We start from the raw sequence: 27,027 nt of genomic DNA on the forward strand, positions 1-27,027 counted from the left end.
TAGAGAAAGGTTTCAGAAGCATGCTGTCAATCATGCTGTTTACCTGACACAGTTTTGATGGTTTGAATTGTGAGCGGCACCAGTTCCAGGGGAGGCGGCTCTTCTCCGTGTGTTTGGGGTCAGCTCGGGCATTCGCTGAACCTGTCAACAAATACCGTTTGAAGCCCTGTCAGACACTCCTTATTCTCCGTTTGTAGAGGTATTTTTGCAGAGGAGATTTAGGATGCCTGTCGATCGTAATGACACTACTCAAAACGTCACATGAAAACAGTCTCAGAGAACGTGTCCTTTTGCAGGTCCTTATTTTAAGCTTGTATCACTCACATTTTAAGCTTGTTTCACTCACATTTTTGTGCCAAATATGTCACAAGTTAAAGAAAAGCAAGAAAAAACAAAGAGCAATACAAAAGAGAATGGAACCCAAAAGGATTCCTAAAAAAGTAAAAGATCTGACATGCCATGTTAAATCGGTCACCTGGCTCTCTCTAGTTTACTCCTCTCCACTCCTGCCTCCAAAGGGCAGCAGCCTGACCACTGCACAATAGGAGACATTCATGAGGAGCCGAGGGGCCGCGTACACATGGGGAAATATCTCCACTCTTCTGTGGCCTGCAAAAGCAACGTGAGGGCAGGGCAGTTGAGCTACATTCAGTTGGAGAGAAATCAAATAGGATAGGATAAGTATGAGCCAGTCAAAATAGAAACAGGCTAATTGAAGAATTGAGCTTTAACATCAATGACAAGATATCATTAAAAAAGTGATTTCTCATCAGGAAGCCAACCTACTTGATGGAAATACTAGACCTATTGCAATCACTTTGTAGTACTGGATGGTTCAATGAGATGAACTGCCTGGAACAAATGATTGTATCTGACAGGTCATGAAAATTACATTAGAACACGTCAATTAATTTGTGTGCATTACTGTTTGATCATCATCATCTATCTATTGTGATATCAACTTTTCATTGTAATGAAGTGATGAACAAAGATAACATTGTAAAATATATTCCATTTATTATATGACATGTCATATCATAACAAACATAGTCTACATTTCCCCCACTAGTCAATAGTAAAGACCACTATCATTCCTGATAAACTGTTGAATACTAACCTTATTTAACCTGAACTTACTTTTTCACTTAATTTGCTGTGGACGTAATCAGAGCAAAACATATGCTAGTCCTCTGTATCCACACAATACAAACTAGTGCAAACTTATAGTAAGGTTGGTGTATTACAGTTTGTGCCACCATCTACCAAGGACTGGCATGCAGTGAAATCAAACAGAAGCCCTTCTGCACTCGTGGTGGGATCCACTACTTACAGCAACCCCTAAAGCAGCTCTGGGATGCTCTGGGGTCAACGTGTAATTATTAACATTAGAAGTAGTCAACTACCACATTTTATGTAATACCACATATTGTACTTTTTTCCCCTGTTTGCACCGTAAGTAAGTAAGTAATCATTGCCTGGCTGCTATAGCTGTTGGCTGTAGCAACTGAAACTGGGTTTTTTTTCCTGTATACCTACAGTACTCGGTGACCTCAAGAAATGGAGATTTATGTGAAAAATCGCCGGATTTCTCCTTTAATAAGACAACCTCAAAGTGTGATTAGTGTGAAATAACGTTCTTTGTGGAAAAGCACTGCCTCTGGAGTGATATCAACACAAAAGTTATTACATAGGTTTACACAAGCTTTTAAGGCTGTGTCTTCTTTCAACAGTCGCCCTAATGTGTGTATTAGTGTAAACTTAACACAGTTCATAAAATGAGAAATATCTGTCAAATAGCCTACAGTACATACTGCACAAACCACCTGAAGTTGTGTCCTTATCTGTCTCCTCCACTGTGTGTGGAACACAAGAAATCTTATCAAACGCCCCTTAAAATACAGTACATACATCTGTTGTCGGCCTAATAAATGACAAAAAGTTAACTGAACAAGCAACAATTCATCTTTTGGGATTGTGAACATGTGTGTATGGTATATAAATGTATCTTTGCTGCAAATGCAAAACTACATTTGGTCCCTGTGGCTGATACACAGCAAAGGCAGATGCAGGGTGTACTGAGCCATGGTCCTGGCCATGCAGGATGTACTCAGCCGTGGTCCTGGTCATTCTCTGGCCGAGTGTTGGTGGCAGTGCAGCCTGTATCATCTGGAGTCGCTGGCCTTATTCTAGAGGAAATTGAGCTTTTCGGAGGTGTAGGTGGTGGCAAGGAGCGTGTCCGTGCTCAAGGGATTTGTGGACAGGAAATCGAGCGAGTCTCCCAGCCTCCTCTTGGACTGGAAGCAAGGTCCCGCATCCGACTGGGGTGAAAGGTTGGAGGTGAAAGGGCACTGTGAAGTGGCCTGCACTTGTGTATCAGGAGCCTGTGGGAAAGAGTTCAAAGGTCAGGTTTGTTTTCCTATTTTGGCAGCTCTCCAGTTCATCACCTGAATCTGGTACAGTGACTGTTGTTCACATCATTTGGATGAAGGAAGCATGATATCAACATTGGCATCAGCAGATGCAAGTTTCTGCCAATAATTGGCAAAACTGTAATCTGTAAAACCTATTCGAGTTTAAGAGGAAGCATAATACAAATATGTTCAAAGAAGATGAAACCCATTTTTATTTTAGAAATGTTATATATTTATATTTACACCAAGTTGAATGACAAATGAATGTCTAGATTTCTGAAGGTATACATTTAGCGTATGGAAGGAAATGTTTTATGCCTGTCTCTGCAACAACTAGGCCATCACAATAAGAGCACTAGGCCATCAAAATAAGAATACTAGGCCATAACAATAAGAGTACTAGGCCATCACAATAAGAGTACTAGGTTAATTCTAGGCCATCACAATAAGAACACTAGGCCATCACAATAGGAGTACTAGGTTAATTCTAGGCCATCACAATAGGAGTATAGGTTAATTCTAGGCCATCACAATAAGAGTACCTGGCTAATTCTAGGAGAGACCCTTAAAGGCAATAATAAGACAAAAAAAGTCTGTATCGGTATCAACATTGGAAATCGGCCAAAATGAGTTTGAAAATATTGCCATATTAATATCTTCAGAAATTCAATATTATGCCTCCCTATTTGGGATAAAAGTGTCTGTCAATCAGACTGTTTTTCCTCAGGGGTAATGACAGCAGCTTTGACCATACACAGATTTGTGCAAGAATAATTTGGTGCCCAGATTGATACGGTGCTTGTATTTACACCAAAGCTGTGATGAAAGGCAGGGTAAGACCTCAATTACACAACTTAATCCAAATAAACACCATCCCCTCTGTGTCTGAGAGACTTAATCTGTGAATAGGGAAAAGCAGCAGTGATATGATCAGTAAAGAATAGCAAGGTCTCAGGCTGAATGCAGTTCTGTGTACTTTTAAAGTCTATCCCAAGTCCCAAGGACGCCCCAGACAACAAACAAATTATATTATCACAGGTTCACTTCAGTACAACATTCTGCTATTTCATTTTTTTTACACACTGATAATTCATCGATTCCTCTTTTTGGTCAATCAAAGAGTTTTTTTTTTTTTTCATGATGGACTTTGAGCATAGGAGAGGGATGAAAAGGGCAAACGAACACACACTTTTGCAAAATATGTTCATGAGTTTTTTTTGGGAGACTAGGACAAGGTTTTCTTGCTCGAACAGAGAACTGAGAGGTGGCAATCGTCCACTGTCGCATTCAGATCTCCACTCCAGCGCCTGTATGTAAACAGTCCATCCAACGTGCTCCACCACTCAGCCACTAGGGGCAGTGCTGGCCAGCTTGCATTTTAACACTGAGAGGTTTGGGGTCTTAACATTGTAAGGACAGAGGGGTCAGGGGGGCCCGAGTGGTGAACGGCAGAACACTAAAGGGATCTGGGGGCCCTATGCTATGGTTAGCACTAAAGGGATCTAGGGGCCCTATGCTATGGTTAGCACTAAAGGGACCTGGGGGCCCTATGCTATGGTTAGCACTAAAGGGATCTGCGGGCCCTATGGCTAGCACTAAAGTGATCTAGGGGCCCTATGCTATGGTTAGCACTAAAGGGATCTAGGGGCCCTATGCTATGGTTAGCACTAAAGGTACCTGGGGGCCCTGTGCTATGGTTAGCACTAAAGGGATCTGCGGGCCCTATGGCTAGCACTAAAGGGATCTAGGGACCCTATGCTATGGTTAGCACTAAAGAGATCTGCGGGCCCTATGGCTAGCACTAAAGGGATCTAGGGGCCCTATGCTATGGTTAGCACTAAAGGGATCTGCGGGCCCTATGGCTAGCACTAAAGGGATCTGCGGGCCCTATGCTATGGTTAGCACTAAAGGGACCTGGGGGCCCTATGGTTAGCTTGTGCTGGAAGCACCAGAGGCCTTTTGGTTAACTTGTGCTGTGCACACTCAAGGCCCTGATGTTCAACTTCCTTTGAACATCTTGTGCATTGCACTGTGCTCGGCCTATAGGACTTGGAGGCCCCCTGGCAGTCCATTTACCTGTCCCACTGGTCTGGCACTTAATCTGGCCTTGCATGCAGCCAATGACAGACAGTTATTACAGACGTGTGTGTGTATGTGTGTGTGTGTGTGTGTGTGTGTGTGTGTGTGTGTGTGTGTGTGTGTGTGTGCATTTTGCATTAAATCAGACATCATCACACATATGAAAAGCCTGGACTTGCTGAAAGATCACACTGAAATGAAAAGATTGTTATCGTGCCTTGTCCACCAAGCATTTTGGCCATGCTACCCTATCCAGAAACCAAAAATCAGCTTACTGTAGGTATGTGTTCGAAGTCATCGATTAGCGCACTCCTTGGCACGGGTGGACAATACCAGTTCCCAGCATCAGATGCCTATGACAATGCAGAGTTCAGACAAGATAACCACTGTTTAATCATTCAAAAGACATCACTGTTATTTTCTATAACTATCCCAAATATTAGTACATTATTTTGTTGCAACTCAGTAATTTAGCCTAACAGTGACTCAGTCAATGCCCTCTCAGAATGATCCTATGATATTCCCATGGGACGCCCTAACACATCATTGGCGTGTGCATCCGTGGCGTGAGCATCCATCATGGTCATATACATAAGGAAGACAAGGTGTTGAGCACCTGCATCAGTGCACAAGTCTGCTTCTATATGTGTATCAGCTTTATCTCTTTTATAAGTCACTGGAACTGGAATCGCTCCGGAGTATAAGTCACATCAGTCAAAAAACATATATAAGTCGCACCAGACTGTAAGTCACATTTATTTAGAAATTTATTTCACAAAATCCAAGACCAAGAACAGGCAGACTATGTGGACACATAGAGGCCAAAAAGATTGAGAATTCTACAGGGAATCTTAATGAAGATGAAGGAGTGAATGGCGGCAAGCTGGGCGATAACAAAGGCAGCCAAGAAGGGCCCTACAGTAATTGTAAAGCAATTTACAAAAGATTCACTGAACAATATGCGAATCTTGCGACCTAAAGCATATGCGACCTAATTTTTCAAAAGTGCGACTAAAAAAAATCGGAGGTCGCACCGGTGTGACCAGCTATTCAAGAGAGGAAAAAGTGTCCGCATTGAAACTCTACCTTTGGTTCAATAACAGACACATATTTGGCCAATATCGTGGTTTAAACAAATCACAGATAGTGAAGGGCGGGACCTCCCCTCTGATTGGCCGTGGCCCAGTGCCTGTGTGTAAATTTGAAAATGCGTGTGCTGCAGAGAGAGAGAGAGGTCAGAGACCCGTCAGATAAACAGAGTGGATGTAGTTGCATTACAGTGTGGTCACATAGGCCGAGATAAATGTCCCCTGTCCCCACTGCCTTTCGGCGGCTGGCAGCAGCAAACCGATCAGACGAGCCCGAGATGATGATCAAGTTTATCGTTGCCTACGATAAGCCTAGTGAAACTTCCCTTCACCAAGTTCAGTCCGAAATAATTATTCACCAGAAAAATAGTTTGAACGTAAACCCGACGTTCAGGAATGCCACTTGCGCCAAATGTAGGCCTATAGGACTCATTGCAGATGAAAAGACGTCTTAAAATTGCGAACAATGCATACAAGGCCTTCCCGAACGACAGATACAGATATCGCCGAAAAGGAGTGTGTCATTGACCGCAGTTACATGCAGGGAGTAACCCGGTTTTTTAACAGCAATATTTGTTTATTGCGCGCGAGTTGTGTAAACTCATTCTGATGGCATCAATCAATTTAATCCAGTATTTGGCGCAAACCTAATATCGCTGCTACATTTAAAGTGCGAATATTCCCTGCATGTATAACTGTGGTCATTGTGTACGGTGAATTGAATGGACTCATTTAGACCGAGCATGGCAAGTCATTGCAATAGCCTATAATAATAGGCCTACCATTTCGTTACTGCATTAACCATAGTGATGTTCTTATTGAAAATTTAAAAATACTAAAATTAAAAAAAGTTAATTGCATTGTGGGGCTGTCAAATGATTATTGCAATCAATCACATAAAAATCCCCCAGGAGGAACATCTCTTTAAATTGTGCTCAAATACATTTCTATGGAAGATGCTAGCATGGCGAGCTGGTTTAGCCAAGGCCTAAAGATCATGGACTATCAAGGATAGTATGTAAGACATTGAGCCATGAGATGTGCAGTTTGAAGCCCTTAAAAGACATGCACTGTTAATTTACTCACTGTTATTTTTATTTAATTCATCTTGAGATGTATTAAGTTTAAATTTCAGCTCAGTGAAGCACTTAAAGCACCAACACTTCATTAAATTACTTTTCTTGTAGAATTGTAAATCACAGTCATAGGACAACCTATATAGGACAGTAATTAAGGAAAAAAAGTGAACCTGCTGCGGTGTTAAATGCGATGTGGTTGAACATTTGGGTGCACCTAACTTTTGTGCTGGTGCACCTAAGAAAACAAAAATAGGCGCACCAGTGCAACCAGTGCAAAAAGTTAGTCTGGAGCCCTGTGTGGTACATGAAAATGTAGCTAGAAATGCGGAGAATGCGATGCAGACAAGCATTTTGGACTATGTCAAGGCACAAGCCGGCAGCAGACCAAATACTCAGGAGGCTAGGATTGGCTATATTTCCCTCTCTGCTGGAGAAGTTGTGCATTATGCTATTTTAAACTGTGGAAAAAGGTAACGGTAAAGCACATGGATTTGTTTACAAGCTAGCGAAACGGTTAGCATAAGTTCGGAAGAACAATGTGGATGTTACAAGGTAAGAAACACGATTTAAAATGAGTTTCTTGTTTCTCACTTCTCTTACCGGGACGGTAGTCCCAATGTTGCAAGGTTGGTTTTCCGCCTGGGGACGCTAAGGGGAGCGGGGAAAGTCACCATTTTCACCGGAACAGGTCATTTAACCATCTATATGATTAATATTATTAAGTTGAAATAGTTGCCAAGTTCCCCTTTAAAAGAAAATGCGGAGTAAATGGCTGCAAGCTGAGGTGAGCCGGGCTATAATGAGGGCCCGACGGTAGTTGTAAAGCAATTTACAAATTGATTCACTGAACAAAAATGCTGATGTGGTACATAAAAAGTTAGAAATGTTGAGAATGCAATGCAATCAAGCATTTTGGGCGATGTTGAGGCACACGTCAGCAGCAGAGCAAATTCTCGGGAGGCTAACTCTGTGATTGGTACACAAGCAGGCTAAAGAGCGAGAGAGAAAAAAAGATGTGTGTTTAAAAGAACGTGCAACCTTTCGACGACACTATAAGGAAGTTACCCTTACTTTAGAGACTGTTTACATATGCCTTTCTTAACCAGTATGGACATTTAATCTGGAAAGGCAAGTTATTCAACTAGCACACAGAATATATATATGCTGGTAGGAGTTCGGGTAGGGGGCCCTGGCTTGTCTTAGACACAGGCAAGGGTGCTTTCAAGGAAAAAAGGCTGAGAAACACTGGCCTAAAGCGTCCGGCGTATGATTTCGATAATGTGTGTGCGTGTGTGTCAGTCAATCATAACAGTCTGCATAGGCTAATCTTCGCAGCCAACCTTACAGTGTATCTCTGTAAACATTGTTGCAATGCCTCTTCATATCTGCCTCATTTTAACTGTTAGGACAATACTGAAGAGAAAGTCATCATTTTCAAATAACCTATGGCTAAGCTTTCTTTTCAAATGTTTTCATGCAAATCTGGATAACGGGTGAAGAATGTTTAGGAGACAGACTATCATTGCCTACATCCTCAAATTATGGCTGGGGTCTTTTATTTAGGCCTACTTAGGCTGTGCAAAGCACAGGCTTTTATTTGGGGCAGGCTTGTATTCGAGGCAGGCCTTTATTTCTTATGTGCATTTTATTGTGAGACATGCATTTCGTTTGGAGCGGCATACCGGTTGGTTATCAAAAACAGAAGATGTTCGGTTTGGTTTGGGATGTAATTCACTTTTGGACTGTTTGATTATATTGCTAAATGTTGGGACTGATGGGCGCTGAATTCTGGGGGGTATTTGATGGTTCACTATTAAGTTTCATGTAGTTTTAAGAGTGTCTGGATTTCCATCCGCTGTTTATTGCGAGACAAGGCATCCGCTTTCATTCATTCATTGAACGTGCGCTGTGCTGTAATGGAAACCTTATTGCGTAGGTCTATGGTAGCCTAAATTAAGTTATTTTTTTAATTATGCATGATTTACTTTTTTATTAAATTCTTAGGCTGGAATGCCTCGTGGTAACAATTGTGTTTAAATGTAGGCTAGTACTGCTTCAGCCTCTGGCAAGCTCAGAAGGGGGCGGCAAGCGACTGGTAGCTTGAGAGCGACGTGTTGGAGACCCCAGTGTAGAACAACGACTTTTCATTAGCAACTGTATTAAACCAACAAACAATATAAAAGAGCTCTTTTATTTCATTTAGTTAAATCGAAACAATGTAGGCAATTATTAGCCCGGCTTGTAGCCTAGGCTATTTGGGGGCTGGCCTTTAATTGTCTAAATCTGAGGCCCGACTATAAATAGAATCCTGGCCATGATTTGAGGATTTACAGTATGCATGTGTGTTTTAGGCATAGTGCAAGCCATAATCTCTGACTGCGCAGAACTTGTGCATTTACACAACAATATTTAATACATTTTCCCGGTGGTGACACCCCCGTACCCCCTTTAACTTTTGGGCTTAAGTACGAAAAAATTTCTGACCTTTTGCAAGTTCACCAAGCTCCCGATCTCATTCCACAAGCCTAAAGTGCTCTCTTGCGGCTGTAGACGGTAATGTTTCATATAGGGTTCATGTCAATTCATACTAACATTTAAAAACATGTTAAATTATATATATTTTGATATATAAGTCGCACCTGACTATAAGTCGCAGGACCAGCCAAACTATGAAAAAAAGTGTGACTTACACTCCGGAAAATACGGTAGTCTGACAAGTTGTGGGTTCAGTTCCCAGTTTCCACCATTGTGCCCTTGACCAAGGCATTGTACCCCAAATTGCTACGGGGACAATGAATAGATTTGATGATTGATGAGATTGTTAAATCTCTGTACAGAGTACAATATTAGGAGACTTGCTTATTATGTTGTCATTTGTTTTATTTTTGTTTAAAATCAAGTATTCATTTGAATTAGGAAAAAAAAGAGAAGACTGTGAATGTGTGGCTGTCAATAGTGCAGAGATGTACGTGGCATCTGCTAAATCTATCCCATGTTCGTAATCTTCTACATCTGGGAAGCGAGGAGAGGTCTTCTCCTCACTGGCTGGAATAGGTTGACATGGGACAGAGCTGTGGGAGAAGTAGCAGTATTGGGAATGGTTCAGGTGCTATCGACTGGGCCTTACCTGTAATCGCTGTACTCTCCAACACCGCACTAATAACCAGAAAGCCATTTAAGTCTCGGACCTCGTAGGTTCCTGCATCGCCTGGTCTGAGGTCATGGATCTGGACTCTAGAACCCAAGGGCTGGTTCTGCAGTGAGAACCGACCCTTAAACAAGTCGAATGTGTCCAGGCGCTCTCTGCCATTCTGGTAAAGCACGTGCTCCATGCCTGACGGGTCTCTGAAGCTGATGAGAGCTGTGGACGCAGGGATGGGCAAGGGAAACACAAAAGACTCCTCTTCTTCTACAATGGCCTGGAGAGTCCTTGCTGATGGAAGATGAAGAGGTTCATGAAACAATAGAAAAGATAAAAACACAAACACAGTACATATAATACTTAATTATAATTGTGTTACAGTAATATCGCCCTCTTTTTATTCTTATGATATCCTCTTTTTTCCGGATTATTTTTTATTCCCCCTGCTTGTGTACCAATCACAGAGACCCGAGTCTTCCGCAGCTCCACCCCACTGTGAGTGCATGCTGTATAGTTGCCCTCATGGTCCGGGGTGGTGGTGTTTACAGACCACCAGTTGTTGACCTGCCCGGTTCGGCCTCTTCTCCACACCACTCGTTGGCCAGAAGGCCTCCGAGAGGGAGAGAACTCCAGCATAGCGGCTCGTCTCGGCGGGAAGATCTCAAGCTTGTCTCCGTAGTACACATTCACATGCTCAGAGCAGTCTGAGAGAGCCGAGGGACACAGAGGAGACAACACACAACAGAGAAACATCAGTCTTGGGATTCTACTGTGTTCAACCATGTTTAATCTTCTCTTGTGAAAACACAATATTAAAGTAGGAAGGTATTTTCACCTTTCATCACAAGTTTAAGAAAGTCAGTTAATTGTGTGGAATCTTGACATGACCATGAAAAAGTCCCTTGGTCTCTGTCTGCCAATTCTGAAATGAAGACTGTTTCATCCTTGTACTGATAGTGTGGGTCCAGAGACTGGAAAAGGTTTCCAGAAACACGCGCACACACACACGCACACACACAATGTTAAGTTAGCTTGAATGCTTCAAATGAAAGATAGATATAAACAGTCATCTCCCAATATAAACAGCATTATCACACCAGAGTCCTATTCATCACCATCAGCGCTTTAGCCCCAGGGCTGATAGGAGTGAAATATATGCAGGCGAGGAGAGGCACACGGGACATGACGGGGGCTGGAATGTACAACTTCTTCCCACAGCAGAATTCAAACACCTTCAACCCATCTGTGAATGAGAGAATGAGAAAACGAGATAAATACACAACTTAAACAAAGATCTCCTTTGCAAAAGGATGGGGATCTGTGTAAAACTGGTTCAAAAGACTATGTTGATGTCACGCCAGATACTGGGATGGAATAGCTTATTTCCATCACAGTATCTTATCTCATTGCGTGACATCAAAAAATCCTGCTCAACACCACAGAGTAGCTAGGCTGCTAGCCTTCTACTCACCCGAAGTGGGAAGAGCTCCGATGATCAGCAGAAGCAACCAGAACATTACCTAAATACACCAAAAAGATAATTGAAAATAATGCGTTTAACTTACGCAACCACGATTGTACAGTATGCGCAACAAAGTCTCCCCTCCATGTCTTCAGAGGACAAAGTCATAACGTAGGCTAATTTTGTTTTCCACGTTATTATCATATCAAGGTTAGGCTACATGTAAGCACTCTCGATTACTTTTACCACAAACATTATGCAATCATGACCTTACCTGCAATTGTTTTGAAGTCCTAAAGACTTTTCTAACTTTGTTTACTTCGGGGGAGGTTCCATCAATAACAGCCAATTTGATGGGGTACGCGTATGACGTAACGATAAACCCTACAGGCTGAAAAGAGATATGCATTTCATTTAGTGAGATTTAAATTTCAATGTACTTATTACTTTGTACTTATAGAGCGCCAAAACATTACACATATCTCATGGCTCTTTACAGAGTGTTAGACAATCAGAAAAAAGAAAAGACAAGAACAGAAAAGAAAAGAAGGCCCATGGGTAACGGGCGATGAAAAACTCACTAGAATTGGAGATACATATAGGAAGAAACCTCGAGCAGATCCACGAGCCTAGGGTCAGATGGGTCAGATTCCAAAAATCCCTGAGGTGGGTGAAGTTCCACATCACCAAGATGAAAACTTAAGCTCTTACTACAATACTTGGAATGGTGGGAATGTAGGCCTGATGAGAAGGATGAATAAGAATAGTCTACAACTAATTGTTTTATTTCATTTAACATGTGTTGCTAAGCCTATTTGTTTATCTATGTCTTGATTTTTTTATTATTAGCCTATTATTTTATTTTTTACTTGTTATTATTTGTTAATTTGTTTGTTGTCTGTCTTGTATACAGCGGGGAAAATAAGTATTGAACACGTCAAAAAAATGTTCAGTAAGTATACTTCCAGTGAGGCTATTTGCATGAAATTTTCACCAGACATTAGTATTAACTTAGGTAATCCACACATATAAAATCCAAACATTAATGTCCATAAGTAGAGTTATGAGTAAAATGCTGGAAGGTCTAGCCATGTCTCATCCTCATTGTCCTGGTGGATGGCAAGATTCTCCCATAAAAAATGGCTCCATTCATCATTCCTTCAACTGTATGAAGTCTGACAGTACCATGAGATGAAAAACAGCCCCACATCGTGATGCCTCCACCTCCAAACTTCACTGGTATGGTAGTTTAACAGTGATGCCATTTCTCCTCCAAATATGGTGTGTAGCATGACATCCAAAGAGTTACATTTTGCTCTCTGACCAGACCAGACCAGACCAGACCACCTATACTTACTGAAAAAAATGTTGACGTGTTCAATACTTATTTTCCCCGCTGTATGTCTTATGTCTTAATTTGTTTGTTGTCTGTCTTGTATCACGGGTAGCCTACGCTGGCGACTACGTCACTCCATCCGGCATCATTTGTCAATAGTCCGGCAGCCCAGAGCCTTTTGATCAAACGAAAAGAATGCCAACATTTGAGCACAGGGGCATCCAGGGGATGACCTCTCATATGCAGATATGGATGTCTGCCGGAGCACATTTGGCCCCTGGGGGCCTCAAAGAGAGCTGAAATACAATTGACAGAGATAAAAAATGTTGAGAGTAGCCTACTGTACCACTTCAAACAGTTTCTGAACCAATTGTGCACATCCACAAAGTAACCTACAACCATCAGCATGTCAGACTGCTGCTTAAGGTCCACCAGACACCCCAGACAAATACTGTATATAGGCTTATGTTAACATAGGTTAACATGGTGGTTTCCAAAGGCATGGTAAGCGTTGAAGGATTCAAAAATATATTAGGCTATTCATGGTGATAAATCAAATGGCTGTTGTTGTTGTTTGCTTATTTGGCTAGTTGTTTAGTAACTCGAACTGAAGTCCAAATCAGTAACAAATCAGGATATCCAGCAGAATGGATTATAGTCTATTTTATGTTATACAGATTTACAGTTTTGCGCATGTCTGGTTACGTCCACTCATGTTACAAAACCATAACACACCCCTGCGCAGTTTGCAACGCAAGCGCTTTACCCTTTCAACTGATATGGTTATGAGACGAATTTTGTAAGGGTTCCACGGGGGAAATTTGTTGTTCTGAGCACCTTCCAAACAGTCTGCAGACTGGGCACTGAACTGTGTACATATCATAAGACTAAAAGAGAGGATAGTTATCTGTTAGCTAGAGGACTATTCACTCGATGTTTCCAGCCAGCCGGTATTCACTTCAAGGTAATGACAGCCTTTAGCGATTTAACATCTCGCTGGTTAGCAAGCTAAAGTTAGTCATAAGTGAGGTGTTTGCGTTCGACTTCTGAGGTAAACATTAACAAAATGTCAGTCCGTTGACGTGTATGAACAATTATCTGTTAATTCACGCTATGTGTTCCGCCACTGAAGTACATGGAAGTTTCTTTTAAAGGGTAGCTAACCTTTAGTTAGCATGCTGCGGATTTTACCATAACATTCACTTAGCTTAGCCCACCAGCTAGCTGCGAAAGTAGGGTAAAGTTCACTGGGAAATATAAGTCATTCATTCGAAATTAGCAGGTATTGCAACAATGTGTTCGAATTGTCAAACAGTCATCATTACTGAAATGCTGCCAACGACCTTTCAGGCTAAGTTACAGAATCTAGGAAATAAAACATTTAGATTAGTAACCTCAAGGTAGCAGCAGAGTGTTGCAGATGTACTTTTATGACAAACTGTCTGGACTAAAAACACGAGTTGACCGATTCAGTAACCTCGAGCTCTGGCTAACGTAAGTTAGCAGCTAGCCTTCTGCAGTCCATTCATAATATTCGGCAGTGTCTGTGAAGGGTTAGTGTAACAGTAAGTTATGTCCTTCTAGATCATGTACAAGGAGCTTCAGTAGGTCAAGTTAACAAAACCCTAAGGTCTTTTAAGCAGGCAGTGTTTCCATGTGAAACGTTAATGAATTGTTGAAGTCACTGTCAAAATAATTGCTCAAGTTAACATTAACGCGTAACGTTATTTTGTCGCTTGCTTCATGCTGTTGAACATAACGTTACCCAATAGCAATTGCTAGCCCAGGTTATCAAAAGTTGTTCCAGGGTACTTGTTGAACTTAACGTTATGCCTTAGGTCATTAACATTAAATCATACTGTCAACAGAATCTACAGTGCATGTTTAATAACGTAAGAATTTGAGTTGTGTGTGTGATAGCCCAAATCGCCCTTCTTCCTACTGCCAGTCTAATCTGGAATCCGCTTGTTTTGTTTCAGCCCGACGGTGTGTCCGGGCTTTGAAAACCCTTCAGAGTCGTGAACATGTGTTATCGCAAGTGTACACAGCGCGATGGTGCAGCTCGGACCTGTCTACTCCCAAAATCACCTCACACTACACAGTTTACCCGCGGGAGAAGGACCCGCGATGGGAAGGTAGGTGCTGTCTATACCGGCTAAAACCCACTCTCCTTATGTGACTGCCCACATGTAAAGACCAGGCACACATGCCATTGATACATGACCCCTCCTATCAATATGTAACCTCTCACTCTCTCTCAACCTCTCTCAAAGGCACTCCTCAAATCCACACACGTGTAATCTCCTTCATTTTATCAGCCATGATTATGGGACATGAGTCATCATTGCTACTGAGTTGTATTGTAAAACTTACACCAACTTGGGCTGACTCTTTGCAGGCGTGGACATGGAACGCTTTGCAGACGAGGCAGACGTGGTGATCGTGGGAGGTGGCCCGGCGGGGTTGTCAGCCGCCATCAGACTGAAGCAGTTGGCCAATGAGCAGGAGAAGGAGCTGCGTGTGTGTCTGGTGGAGAAGGCCTCACAAATCGGGGCACACACACTCTCAGGAGCGTGTTTAGAACCCAGCGCGCTCACCGAGCTCTTGCCTGACTGGAAGGAGCGAGGGGTAAAAACACACACACAAGCCAATTTAGACTTAAACATCCAACATCCATCTAGTGCACACTTAACATACTCAGGCATCTGTATGCCCATCGGTGAGGGCACACTCCGCGATACTCTGAACAAACAGTATTTTGATTAGAGGGTGACGAGATATTATTCAGTCCTCTCAGTGAAGACGCACACTCCTGCTGCAGTATGGGATTAAACTAGCAGCACAAACAATCAGCTTTAGCAAGTTATGATCTACATTGCCTTCGTCTGTCTACTAGTGAATGCGGTAGATGTTTGATCACCATTAGTATCATCAATATTCATTCGCATATCTGCCATTTGGTTCATGTTCTCCTTTCCCTCAGTAAAATGTTGAAATGTAGCAGTATATTCATACTTATGGGGTGTGTGCACCTGTGTGTGTTTTAGGCCCCTCTGAACACCCCAGTGACTGAAGACAAGTTTGCCATTTTAACAGAGAAATACAGAATACCTGTTCCCATTCTGCCAGGTATGCCTACTAGAGCATGCTACACTGCCTTAACACTGAGCTTGCACACACACACACACACGCTCACACACACACTCACACTCAAACTCACTCTCACACACGCTCACACACACACACAATCTTTGTTAATGAGATTGGCTTACTGAGATTAGTAAGATTCCCCATTTCAGAAATAACATACAGCATTGCAGTGCACAACTGCAGCACTAACAGGATTTTACTGGGAACTGGATTTTACTTGGAACTTACAACCTGTTCCTTCTATCAAATAAATTAAATGAACTGCATTTATATAGCACTTTTCTACTCCTCTGAGCACTTAAAGGAGAATTCCGGTGTGATATTGACCTAAAGTGTATTGAAACATGATACCGAGTGTGAACGTATGTCTCATAGCCCATCTCGGCTTGTCCCCTGCACTCCAAAATCTGGCGCTAGTTAGCCGATGCTACCAACAGCTTTTTCAATAGTGGTGCTTCGGCATCGGGCTAGCCATCCAAATAAATATCTGTTTTACACCCATTTACGAGGCTCAATGTATCTCCACACTTCATTGGTAGACTTCCGAGGGCCCTGACATTTAAAACGAGACATTGAGAACTTTGAAAAAGCACTGGTAGTTTACTTACAAGACGATTTATACAGACAGTATCTTCACGAAGTTTAGCGTTTGCAGCCATCTTGAATTTAGTCACGATATAAGTCGAAAGCAACGAGTAAGAATGAACTGGTATGATAAGGGATCAGATTCCAAAAATAATTCAGTGGAAATGCATGGATTCCAGTTTCTTCCAGTAGCAGCAACTGGAATCCATGCATTTCCACTGAATTATTTTTGGCCCTCGGAAGTCTACCGATGAAGTGTGGAGATGCATTGAGCCTCGTAAATGGGTGTAAAACAGTGATTTATTTGCATGGCTAGCCCGGTGCCGAAGCACCACTATTGAAAAAGCTGTTGGTAGCATCGGCTAACTAGCGCCAGATTTTGGAGTGCAGGGGACAAGCCGAGATGGGCTATGAGACATACGTTCACACTCGGTATCATGTTTCAATACACTTTAGGTCAATATCACACCGGAATTCTCCTTTAAAGCGCTTTACAGATCTCAGTTTTCACAGTGGTTATTTCTGTCCCCAGGCCTGCCCATGAATAACCATGGCAACTACATTGTGCGTCTGGGGCACTTTGTGCGATGGCTGGGGGAACAGGCAGAGGAGCTGGGGGTGGAGCTGTATCCAGGATACGCCGCTTCTGAGGTCAGAGGACACTGGCATGAACGTTCACTCATATCGCATATCGCTGTCTTTTGCTATATTATGGTCTTGTTTGGTTGGTGCATTCATGTTTTTGTTTGTTCTATTTTTAATGGCAGGTTTTGTTTCATGAGGATGGAAGTGTGAAGGGAATAGCAACAAATGATGTGGGCATTGCGAAAGACGGTTCACCAAAGGTGCGTATACAAGAGGACTGATTCATATAGTTAGTGTGTGTGTGCGCGCGTGTGCAAATGTTTTTTTTTTTTTTTTAAAGTTAAAACAAATTCAATTGTTTTGCTCCCTGGCTGCTCTGTGATGAGAGGTGTGACTGATCTCTCCCATAACATGCCAATGTCTGATAGAGTAATGTAATGCAGGTCCATAACATGCCAATGTCTGATAGAGTAATGCAGGATCATAACATGCCAATGTCTGATAGGGTAATGCAGGATCATAACATGCCAATGTCTGATAGAGTTGTCTGATAGAGTAATGCAGGTCCATGTGGCACAAACACCCAGAAAGTGCCTGCTTGAGAGGGGTACGGAAACTAGAGAATCGGATTGAATTGCCTCCATCAATCTCAGATGTAAAACCTACATTGACAGCTCTTGCTTTTTTCTGTCTGAAAGTTACATCTTGTCGTCTTGTTTCCCTCGGTTTTCTCTGATCTTCAGGATATATTTGAGAGAGGCATGGAGCTGCATGCCAAGGTCACTATCTTCGGCGAGGGTTGCCATGGACACCTCGCCAAGCAGCTGTATAAACACTTCAACCTGCGGGAAAACTGCGAGCCACAGACCTACGCCATTGGACTCAAAGAGGTGCCCACCACTTTCTCCTTTAACCCCCTCAGGCACTCATGGAAACAGATAATAGTGAAATAAATGAGCCATGGTATGCATTACATGCTTGTCTCCAGAGCACCCATTTCCTTTATAGAGGTGTGTTGTCACCCCTCCCTTGAAGCCCAAACTGAAATGTCACATGATTTAATTCCCATTACAACATAATTGTATCTGAGAGGTTGTTGTGTGGTCTGCTGCAGGTGTGGACGATAGATGAGAAAAAATGGCGTCCTGGGCGTGTGGAGCACACCGTCGGCTGGCCGCTAAACAGGAACACGTACGGGGGCTCCTTCCTGTACCACCTCAACGAGGGAGAGCCGCTGGTCGCACTTGGGTTTGTGGTGAGCATCTCACACACACACACACACACACACACACACACACACACACACACACACACACACACACACTTATTAATACAGAGGCTCCTTGCTCTACCACCTCAAAGAGTCCTCAGTCCTACCAGGCTCTGTGGTGAGCATCCAGGGAACCTTACTTTTATACAAAGGGATACCCTTGTAGGTCTTGTAGCACCCTAGTCAGAGTGTGGCAGACAACTTATGTTCATATGAGGACATGCAGACATCCTGGTGTACATTAACGTTTAGCGATTTAGCACTTTCATATGTCAGTTATATTACACGGCCATTCTCCCCAGAGCAACTCGGGGGTTAAGTGCCTTGCTCAAGAGCACAATGGTGGAGGCTGTTGAACCCACAGCTTTTCAGGCTACTGCATGCCAGTCCAGCTCCTTAATCACTACTCTACCAGCACCCTACACACACACACACCTGCATGCTAGACCAGCTCCTTATTATGACCGCCGCCAAGCAGCTTAATATAGGTTTAGTCAGATTTTTTTTTTTTTTTTTTTTTCTTTTTCGCAGATGCCCAAATTTCCGTCCAATGATTCCCGGGACACTGAAAGACCGGGGTACACGAAACTTGGTGGACATGTAACCCCACATGGATAGCATGGAACCATCGTTTTTTCGTTTTGATCTGTAGCCCCCTGTTGAATTGGACCCCGAAAGGAGGGTAGGGGCAGACACAGTTTTCTGTGAATATCTCGAAAACCGTGAGGGTTTAGGAGGACCATTTTTTTTTGTATGTTGATCTCAAGGGGCCATGTCAACCCATTCCATAACCACTCATTTCATGTATAGCGCCACCTAGTTAAACACAAAAAAGAAAAAATGAGGTGGTGTAATTGAAGGTATTTGTGACCTAACATAGTCAAAACTGCACGAAATGTGGAAGTGTAGGATCATTATGACACCCTCTGTATGCACGCCAAGTTTTGTGGAATTCGCTCATGGGGCCACACAATAAATTAATTTATGTTACTATACACCAACTGGCCTGTAGGTGGCCGGACACAGTTTTCTGTGAATATCTCGAGAACCGTAGGGCCTAGGAGGTCCACCTTTTTTTTGTATGTTGGTCTTAAGGGGCATGTCAACCCATCCCATTACCACTTATTTCATGTATAGCCACCTAGTTAAAAAATTAAAAAGCAAAAAATTAGGTGTTTTCATCACAATATCTCTGGCTGACAAGGTCAAAACTGCACGAAATTAAAAGTGTAGGATCATTATGACACCCTCCGAATGCATGCCAAGTTTTGTGTACTTTCGGGGTCAATGGGGGCCCTACAATAAAATAACTTATGTGTACATTTAGTGACGACACCAACAAGGATTCCGGGACACTGAAAGACCGGGTACACAAAACTTGGTGGGCATGTACCCCCACATGGATAGCATGGAACCGTCATTTTCGCTTTGATCTGTAGCCCCCCTGCTGGACTGGACCCCCAAAGGAGGGTAGGGCAGACACAGTTCTCTTTATGGTATGTTGGTCTCAAGGGCCCACATCAACCTGGCTCATAATCACTCATTTGTGATTTGCACCCCGTAAAAAAATGAAAATGCAATATTATTCTGCTTTAATCGCCTCTATATTCAGTTAAGATGTTCAGAACTGCACCAAATTTTATGTGTAGGATTGACCTGGCATTCTCTGGGGATCTGGGGTATGCCAAGTTTCGTGAGAATTTCATCCATGGGGGTCTAAAGAAATTAGGTTATGTGTACATTTAGTGACTGTACACTCATTGGCCTGTAAATGGCGGTGCACACATATAAACATGCACACACACAGGCACCAACATACTATCGGTATTAGAACGGGCCGATACATAATTACAAATTCAGTAGGATCAAAAGAAAGCCAAAATAAATATTCATCATCATCATCATGGCTGCATTTTCAGTATTGGCGATAAGTAGTCGCTTGTCCACTAGATGGCGATCGTTGCAGTGAGACGTAATTTTGTTGGAAGTTAAAAGTGGGTTGGAAAAACAATGGACGCTTCATACAAGGACTGTAATTTACCGCAGCTTAACATCTAATAAGGACAGGACGATGTTCACATGAAGTGTAATTCCCATTTCTTCTTGAAGCCAAAATAAATCTGAGGATGTTTATCGGACATGCTTGGTTTTACTGCAGGTAACGTTAATCTTGTAATATCAATAAGGACCTAGGTAATGTTACCCGTTAGCGTTGGTTGAGTGATGGAGGCCCATTTGATTGATTGCATTTGCAGAAAACTATAAATGCGGTTATACCAAGCAAATTGATAGCAGCACTGTTTGTATCTTTCGACTGTCATTTATTGCACGTGCTACAAAATCATTCTGTGCAATGGAAGATTTACCAACGTTACAATCGGTCTGATACAGTTTTGCCTATACATGCTGGGAGACTGAGACGCCTGTTTATTTTGTTTTAAGTGCGTGCAGGGTGTGAGAGGGGAATGGATGTGCTTTGATTTCGGCTTGGTAGTTGTAGTCTGTGAAATTAAAAGCACGGTGTGTGAAGTATCCAAACAATGACACCTTCATTTCATTATGGCTGCTTTTAGCAACACACCTTAAGCTACTGTGTAGTGGGTCCCATTTAGAAGTGGCTACTTCATTCGCGCTTTCCTTGACTCATGGAGCTGCGTGAATGTTATTACAACTTTTAAGCCACGATATGGCAGTTTAAGTCTGCTTGATACTGTAAGTCGTAAGCCATTGGTTTCCAAAGGAGATTTTATTTGTGTTAAGCCAGCATAGCCTATTGACAATTTATGTTGTAAATAGGCCTACCTTATAATCCTACCTGTAGCTTAGGAAGCTAACAGCTTTCTATTAGGATCTAGTTTGTTAGTTACAGTTTTGTCATAACTCCCTAATGCATTTTTGCATTTAGAATAGCCAGAGCTGTATATCTCAATCTGAAAATTAAACAATATCGGTGCCTATGGACTAGGCTGGGTGAACCCAGCCTGATCTGCCCGCTATTTATTTTTGATTTCTTAAAAGATTGAGCTTGGTCTGATGAAAGCCAGACTAGCCATGGACCTCAGTTACACAATGCAAGGGAACATGAATCAGCCTATATTTGCAATTTAACAATAACGGACAAAAGCTCTTCAACTTTGGCCCGTTAAAATGTGTATGAACAGTCTAGCGGACGCATTTCATCAAGGCCCATTTGGACATGTCAGTTATTTGCACCACTGGTTAGATGTAAAACAGCATTTCGTTTCAGACTACTGTTACTTAATTTGTGCATTAACAATAACGTTTCAGACTACTGTTACTTAATTTGTGCATTGACAATAAAGTATTACATGAACTAAAGATGACTAAAATCTTATGTAGAAGAAGAAACATTCAAAAAAATCCATCCATCCAAAATGACCTTTGTTTTTGATAGCTGTTGAAAACTTGCATGGAACTGACAGAGATGTTTTTGTTTATAAATACATGAAAAATAAATAACATTATGCTGATACCTTTTGCTTTTCCCAAATACAATGTAGCCTACAGGTGTAAGTGACCTTTCATCAATCCAGTTGCAATGGATGAACTGTGATGAACTGCCCTACTTGTGATTGTTTAGAGATTTTAAAGGTTTTATAACAATGCTACATCTTCTTTGGCTATTCTACAATCTATTCACCTTTTCAGCACCAGTAGGCTACTTTCTGTGCAGCCGACACACACACTCAGGCATGCCAAACAAGCATACACAAAAGTTTCAAGAGTGGGGATGGAGTAAAATATGGAGACAAATTGAAGTGTGATTTATTTTCGCGGAATGGATGTACAGGACTGAGCGGCGGTCATATTTTGTACCGCTATGCGGTACATCTAGTTTACTACGCTACCAGCACCCTGCACGCACACACACACACACACACACACACACACACACACACACACACACACACACACACACACACACACAGACACACACAGGTGATGTATTAATCTATGGTTATGCACACTCTCATACCCACAAAAGACCCTTCCTTTTGCCATTTCAAAGAGGGACATCAGTGCTAAGGAAGATTGATTAGGTTGGGGTGACATTAACTTTTGAGAAAATTTCAGGTTTTCTCCATCACATACACAAATGATCTCAGATAAATTATTTACTTATAGAAAGACATTCACTTTTTTTCTGTGTGTGTGTGTGTGCGTGCATGCGTGTGTGTGTAGGTAGGACTGGACTACACAAACCCCTACCTGAGCCCTTTCCGAGAGTTTCAGCGGTGGAAGCACCATCCATCTGTAGCTCCAACACTGGAGGGGGGAACTCGCATCGCCTACGGAGCCAGGGCCCTCAACGAGGGAGGCATGCAGGTGTGTGTATGGGGTGCTTTGATCTATTCTATGGAACAGAATGTTTTCTAGAAAAAGTTCTGAGGTCAAATTCGACGAAAAGTCTGTAAACTTGCTTTCCCCCATGATTTTGAAGAGCTGATTTCAGATATTTTGTTTACCAAACAAGATTTTGCATTTTAAGCCTGCTAATTAGCATCGTCACGAAGGCTTCCATTTTATGACCCTGTAGGTAAATAGTGTAATATCTCCTTGAACCGTATTGTTTATGTGGCATTCGTATATCAAGTGAAATCATACTAAATGTCTCTGTTTGGACTGGCAACTGTAGATGTCTTTATCTCTCTCCCTCCAATTCTCATTCATCCTACCTATCCTCACTTCTCTCTCCTCTCTCTCTCTCTCTCTCTCTCGCTCTTCTCTCTCGTCCTTCAGTCCCTGCCTAAGCTGACGTTCCCTGGAGGGCTCCTGATTGGCTGCAGCCCTGGCTTCATGAACGTTCCCAAGATCAAAGGCACACACACTGCCATGAAGAGCGGCATGCTGGCAGCAGAGACCATCTTTGCCAAGATCACAGACGAGAGCCTGGAATCCAAAACTGCAGGTGAGAAGACTCCACCACACACACACACACACTCACACTCACACACAGCTGTCTGACTCTGACAGGTGATCTGTATATGATCTATATACATACTAGTGTCATTTGGATTCTTTTGAGTGTTTTAGAAAAACATCTTTAACCATAGACAGACAAAATGTTTTGTATTTCTATTGTACAAAAACTGGAGGGAAATCAAAACCTTCATCAGATTCCATATAATGTGACATATGTGACTCTGACATATTATGTGTGAGGTCCTCAAATCTGTTTTCTCACAGTCACGCCACACTTCCAAATGGTTGCACATTCCTCAGACCAAAAACTCCCCCTGTCCCTGGCATGAGCAAAAACGCCCCCTGTCCCTGGCATGAGCATTGACACCAAACAGCACTGAGAACCAGAGAGGCCCAGTTGGGACTACCAATACCAGTCCGACAAGGTCAAACATCACAGAATGGCAGGAAGGTTGAGTGGCGAACAACAGAGAGATTGAGCATTCAATAAGCAGTGGATTTTACTGAGCATTCAATACGCAGTGGATTTTACTGAGCATTCAATACGCAGTGGGTTTTACTGAGCATTCAATAAGCAGTGGATTTTACTGAGCGCCCCTGACAAAAATAGAACTGAATCATAGTGGACACAGCGGACAGAATGAGTATCACACCAGCGCAGAGATGAGCATCACGCCAGTGCAGAGAAAGCACCTGGGTCTTCTCCAGCTCTTTTGCTGCCCATGGCCTTCTCCACCTGTGTGTGTGTGTGTGTGTGTGTGTGTGTGTGTACGTACGTGTGTGTGTGTGTACGTACGTGTGTGTGTCTGTACACGGCATGTCTACCATCTTGATGTTGACGAGTGGATCAGGATGAAGCATGAGAAGCAGGCTGCGATAGATGCCTGACAAATTAATCACACACACAGGCTATAAATGTGTGTCCTCAGCAAGCCGTCACACACTACAGCAGTTTCATTGTGGAGCTGGTTGGAAGCTGGACGAAGGTTACCTCGTCTCAACTCGTCCTCAAAGAGGACTCTCGTCTGTGGGCTGTGGCACAGTCTGGTAGTTGACCTTTAAACTGCTGTGTGTTTGAGTTGGCATCAGCCGCCCTCATCAGTAGAAGGTTCTTATCTCCCTCCCCACCCACTATTATACACAAGTCGAAAAAAAAGAAACTTCATGCTGAAAAACATCCTGCTTTTATCATCATTCATTGCAGGTAGGAAATGAATGAAAAAAAAAAAATTTATGTTGGATTCTATTCTGAAATCTGCCTTTTCCCCTCATAGGTGTTCATGTACCTGAATATGCAGAAAGCCTGAAGAACTCGTGGGTCTGGAAGGAGCTCCAGGCTGTCAGGAACATCCGTCCCTCCTTCCACAACTACTTTGGCCTCTATGGAGGGATAGTGTACACCGGAGTCTTCTACTGGGTCTTCCGCGGGAAGGAGCCCTGGACGCTTAAACATGCAGGTGAGACCTGGGCTGAAGCAACCTGCAGGTGAAATGAGAAGTCGTCACTCACTGATACACACTGGTACACATTTACTCACATTTGCTTTTTATACTTATAAATGGGCCACTTCACCGAATTTGTGCAAATTGCAGTCCCGAACCAAAAACTAATTTTAGGTTTGAAGATCATATTTGACTAAAAATAATGACAAAAAGTTGTTAAAATGTAATTATTTTTTGTTGACTAAATTAGACTAAAACTATGAAGAATTCAATGACTATAAACGAATAAGTATTTTCAAGGCTAAGACTAAGGCGGGGATCACACTGGAAATAAAGAAGCGGCAGCGGTAAGTGTAACACAACGCTCAGACCATAATAGGTTCTATCTCGTTTCTAAGTAACACAAACAGTTTGCCTAAACTGACAATTGAATACTCTTGCGTTGTGCTTTGAAAGTTGAAACAAGTACAACGCTAGCGTTTTGGTTGCGCTGCCACCGGTCCACTGCCTAACCGTAGAGAACAATAGGAAACCTCAGCTTGCCACTGGCCATTGTGATCCCCGCCTAAATCTAAATGCTGATCTGTGGGGACCCTGTTTATTAAATGACGTGTCAGACCTAGCAGGTTAATATTCCGGAGACTGAGCGCATGCAGTTAGGCTTTGGGTTTGGGCACTTTCACAACACCTGACCTCACAAATTACATCTCACAACACCTTCTGACCTCACAAATTACATCTAAGACTCACCACGGAGAGTGTAGGGCTCCACTAGTAAAGGGTGCTTTACTGTAAATGAAACTCCCAGCTATGTGTGCTTTATTCATTATACACTCTTTCTCTTCTCTCTCTCACACACACACTCACACAGGTCTCGACAGTGCGCAGTTGAAGCCAGCTCACCAGTGCACCCCCATTGAGTACCCCAAACCGGATGGGAAGATCAGCTTTGACCTGCTGTCGTCAGTGGCGCTGAGCGGGACCAATCACGAGGGAGATCAGCCACCTCACCTCACACTCATGAACGACAGCGTGCCTGTGGCCCAAAACCTCGCCATCTACGACGGACCAGAGCAGAGGTTCTGCCCAGCAGGTACACACACACACACACACACACACACACACACACACATACATGTGCACGCACGCATGCAAACACATACACGCGCACAGGCAGTCTGGATGGATGGTTGGTTAGCAACACTTAACTCAAGCAAACTCAAAACCTATTATTTATTTTTGGTTTACAGCGTATTAAAATTGTAATTTCCACCCAGACATCTAATTTAAGAAACCTTCAGATTATTTGCATTATTCAGTTTGTGAGATTAATAGGTATGATGCTTTTTACTGTGTAAATACTAATATAAAGGTTCAGCTCTCTGACAAGTACATTAAAATGACCCAGTGTGCTGTTTTGACCACAGGTATGTTTCAAAGGCATTGTAAGAGTTGCTAAGGTCCCAAACGTGATGTTCATATGATTGCGCTGAATACTGTGTTGTTGTTAAAGTGGTAATGAGTTTGGATGAAGGGAAATGAAGGGCATTTTACATGTTCCTTTCTTTCCTTCCTTCCTCTAAGCCTCTTTCCTAGGGTTGGGGTTCCTGTGTGTGTGTGTGTGTGTGTGTGTGTGTGTGTGTTAAATAGTGAGTTAACTGTCCACACACAGGTGTGTACGAGTACGTTCCCTTGGAGACGGGCGAGGGCATGAGGCTCCAGATCAATGCCCAGAACTGCGTCCACTGCAAGACCTGCGACATCAAGGACCCCAGCCAAAACATCAACTGGGTGGTACCAGAGGGTGGTGGCGGACCGGCCTATAACGGCATGTGATTGGCCTTCTCTCGTCTCTGTTCCATGTTTTTTTTTTTCTTCTATGCAGGAATACGAAGAGTCTAGTTTTTATTATCTGAGGGGGCCTTAATACACATATATGCACAGAATACACACCCTCTGTATGCTTACAGAGTGACAGTCAAGGCTTATGGTTTTAGGAGTCCTGATGAGGCTTTTTGAACTTTTTCCCTATGTGCCTAGAGATGTACTTGAAGCGAGGGGTTCCGACGTGTCTGTGGGCATTGAGCCAGTTTACGTGGCTTTGATGTGGAGGTGATAACTTTCATTAAATTATGTGGAAACACACAGCTTCAAGAATAGGAAAGATTTATACACGTTGTATTTGTATGATTTTGCAGAGACTGACTGGCCCAAAGAAAGTATTTTGTTTGTTGGTTGTTTTTTTAACAGACACAGGTGAACTGTAATCTCCAGTCTACTGTTGAGATTGGGTTGGAAAAGGGTCAAATTCCGCTGCTAGTGTTAGCCTGTTAGCATTACTGCAGCTCTGTGACAGATGAACTCTGTTCTGTACATAGACAAAGATTGTCAGTTTATGGTAGAAAATAAATAAAATTTTCTACCAAACATGTTGAGTGGCCTGAAAATATGCAC

At 42.6% G+C, this 27,027-nt stretch overlaps 2 protein-coding genes across 2 annotated transcripts; one reads left to right on the plus strand and one right to left on the minus strand.

Moving 5' to 3' along the window:
• Window positions 1-1,570: 1,570 nt before the first annotated feature.
• LOC125306931 lies at window positions 1,571-15,034 on the minus strand. Its single transcript, XM_048262572.1, has 9 exons — window positions 14,971-15,034; window positions 11,536-11,652; window positions 11,271-11,319; window positions 10,897-11,042; window positions 10,635-10,770; window positions 10,255-10,503; window positions 9,785-10,090; window positions 4,766-4,843; window positions 1,571-2,381 (listed from the first exon to the last, which is right to left on the minus strand). The coding sequence occupies exons 3-8, from the start codon at window positions 11,314-11,316 to the stop codon at window positions 4,836-4,838; spliced, it is 891 nt and encodes a 296-aa protein (XP_048118529.1). The 5' UTR covers window positions 11,317-11,319; window positions 11,536-11,652; window positions 14,971-15,034; the 3' UTR covers window positions 1,571-2,381; window positions 4,766-4,835.
• On the plus strand, window positions 13,340-27,000 carry etfdh (electron transfer flavoprotein dehydrogenase). The gene is made up of 13 exons (XM_048262570.1): window positions 13,340-13,561; window positions 14,577-14,732; window positions 14,996-15,225; window positions 15,645-15,726; window positions 16,865-16,983; window positions 17,100-17,177; window positions 17,661-17,807; window positions 18,032-18,172; window positions 22,391-22,534; window positions 22,949-23,117; window positions 24,406-24,588; window positions 25,445-25,666; window positions 26,246-27,000. Exons 1-13 carry the CDS (start codon window positions 13,531-13,533, stop codon window positions 26,407-26,409), a joined length of 1,866 nt encoding a protein of 621 aa, XP_048118527.1. The 5' UTR covers window positions 13,340-13,530; the 3' UTR covers window positions 26,410-27,000.
• Window positions 27,001-27,027: the final 27 nt, after the last annotated feature.

Source organism: Alosa alosa, chromosome 14 (genome assembly GCF_017589495.1).
Source record: "Alosa alosa isolate M-15738 ecotype Scorff River chromosome 14, AALO_Geno_1.1, whole genome shotgun sequence".
Classification (NCBI taxonomy): Eukaryota; Metazoa; Chordata; class Actinopteri; order Clupeiformes; family Clupeidae; genus Alosa; species Alosa alosa.

Excerpts from the sequence above, each read along its gene's own strand:
- etfdh (XM_048262570.1), top strand. The coding sequence starts at position 13,531 with ATGTTTCCAGCCAGCCGGTATTCACTTCAAG. Across the intron at positions 16,984-17,099 it reads CAGGATACGCCGCTTCTGAG|GTTTTGTTTCATGAGGATGG; the intron begins GTCAGAGGACAC and ends TTTTAATGGCAG. Across the intron at positions 24,589-25,444 it reads CTGGACGCTTAAACATGCAG|GTCTCGACAGTGCGCAGTTG; the intron begins GTGAGACCTGGG and ends ACACTCACACAG.
- LOC125306931 (XM_048262572.1), bottom strand. The coding sequence starts at position 11,316 with ATGTTCTGGTTGCTTCTGCTGATCATCGGAGCTCTTCCCACTTCGG. Across the intron at positions 11,043-11,270 it reads CGGAGCTCTTCCCACTTCGG|ATGGGTTGAAGGTGTTTGAA; the intron begins GTGAGTAGAAGG and ends TCTCATTCACAG. Across the intron at positions 10,504-10,634 it reads TCTTAAACTTGTGATGAAAG|ACTGCTCTGAGCATGTGAAT; the intron begins GTGAAAATACCT and ends CGGCTCTCTCAG.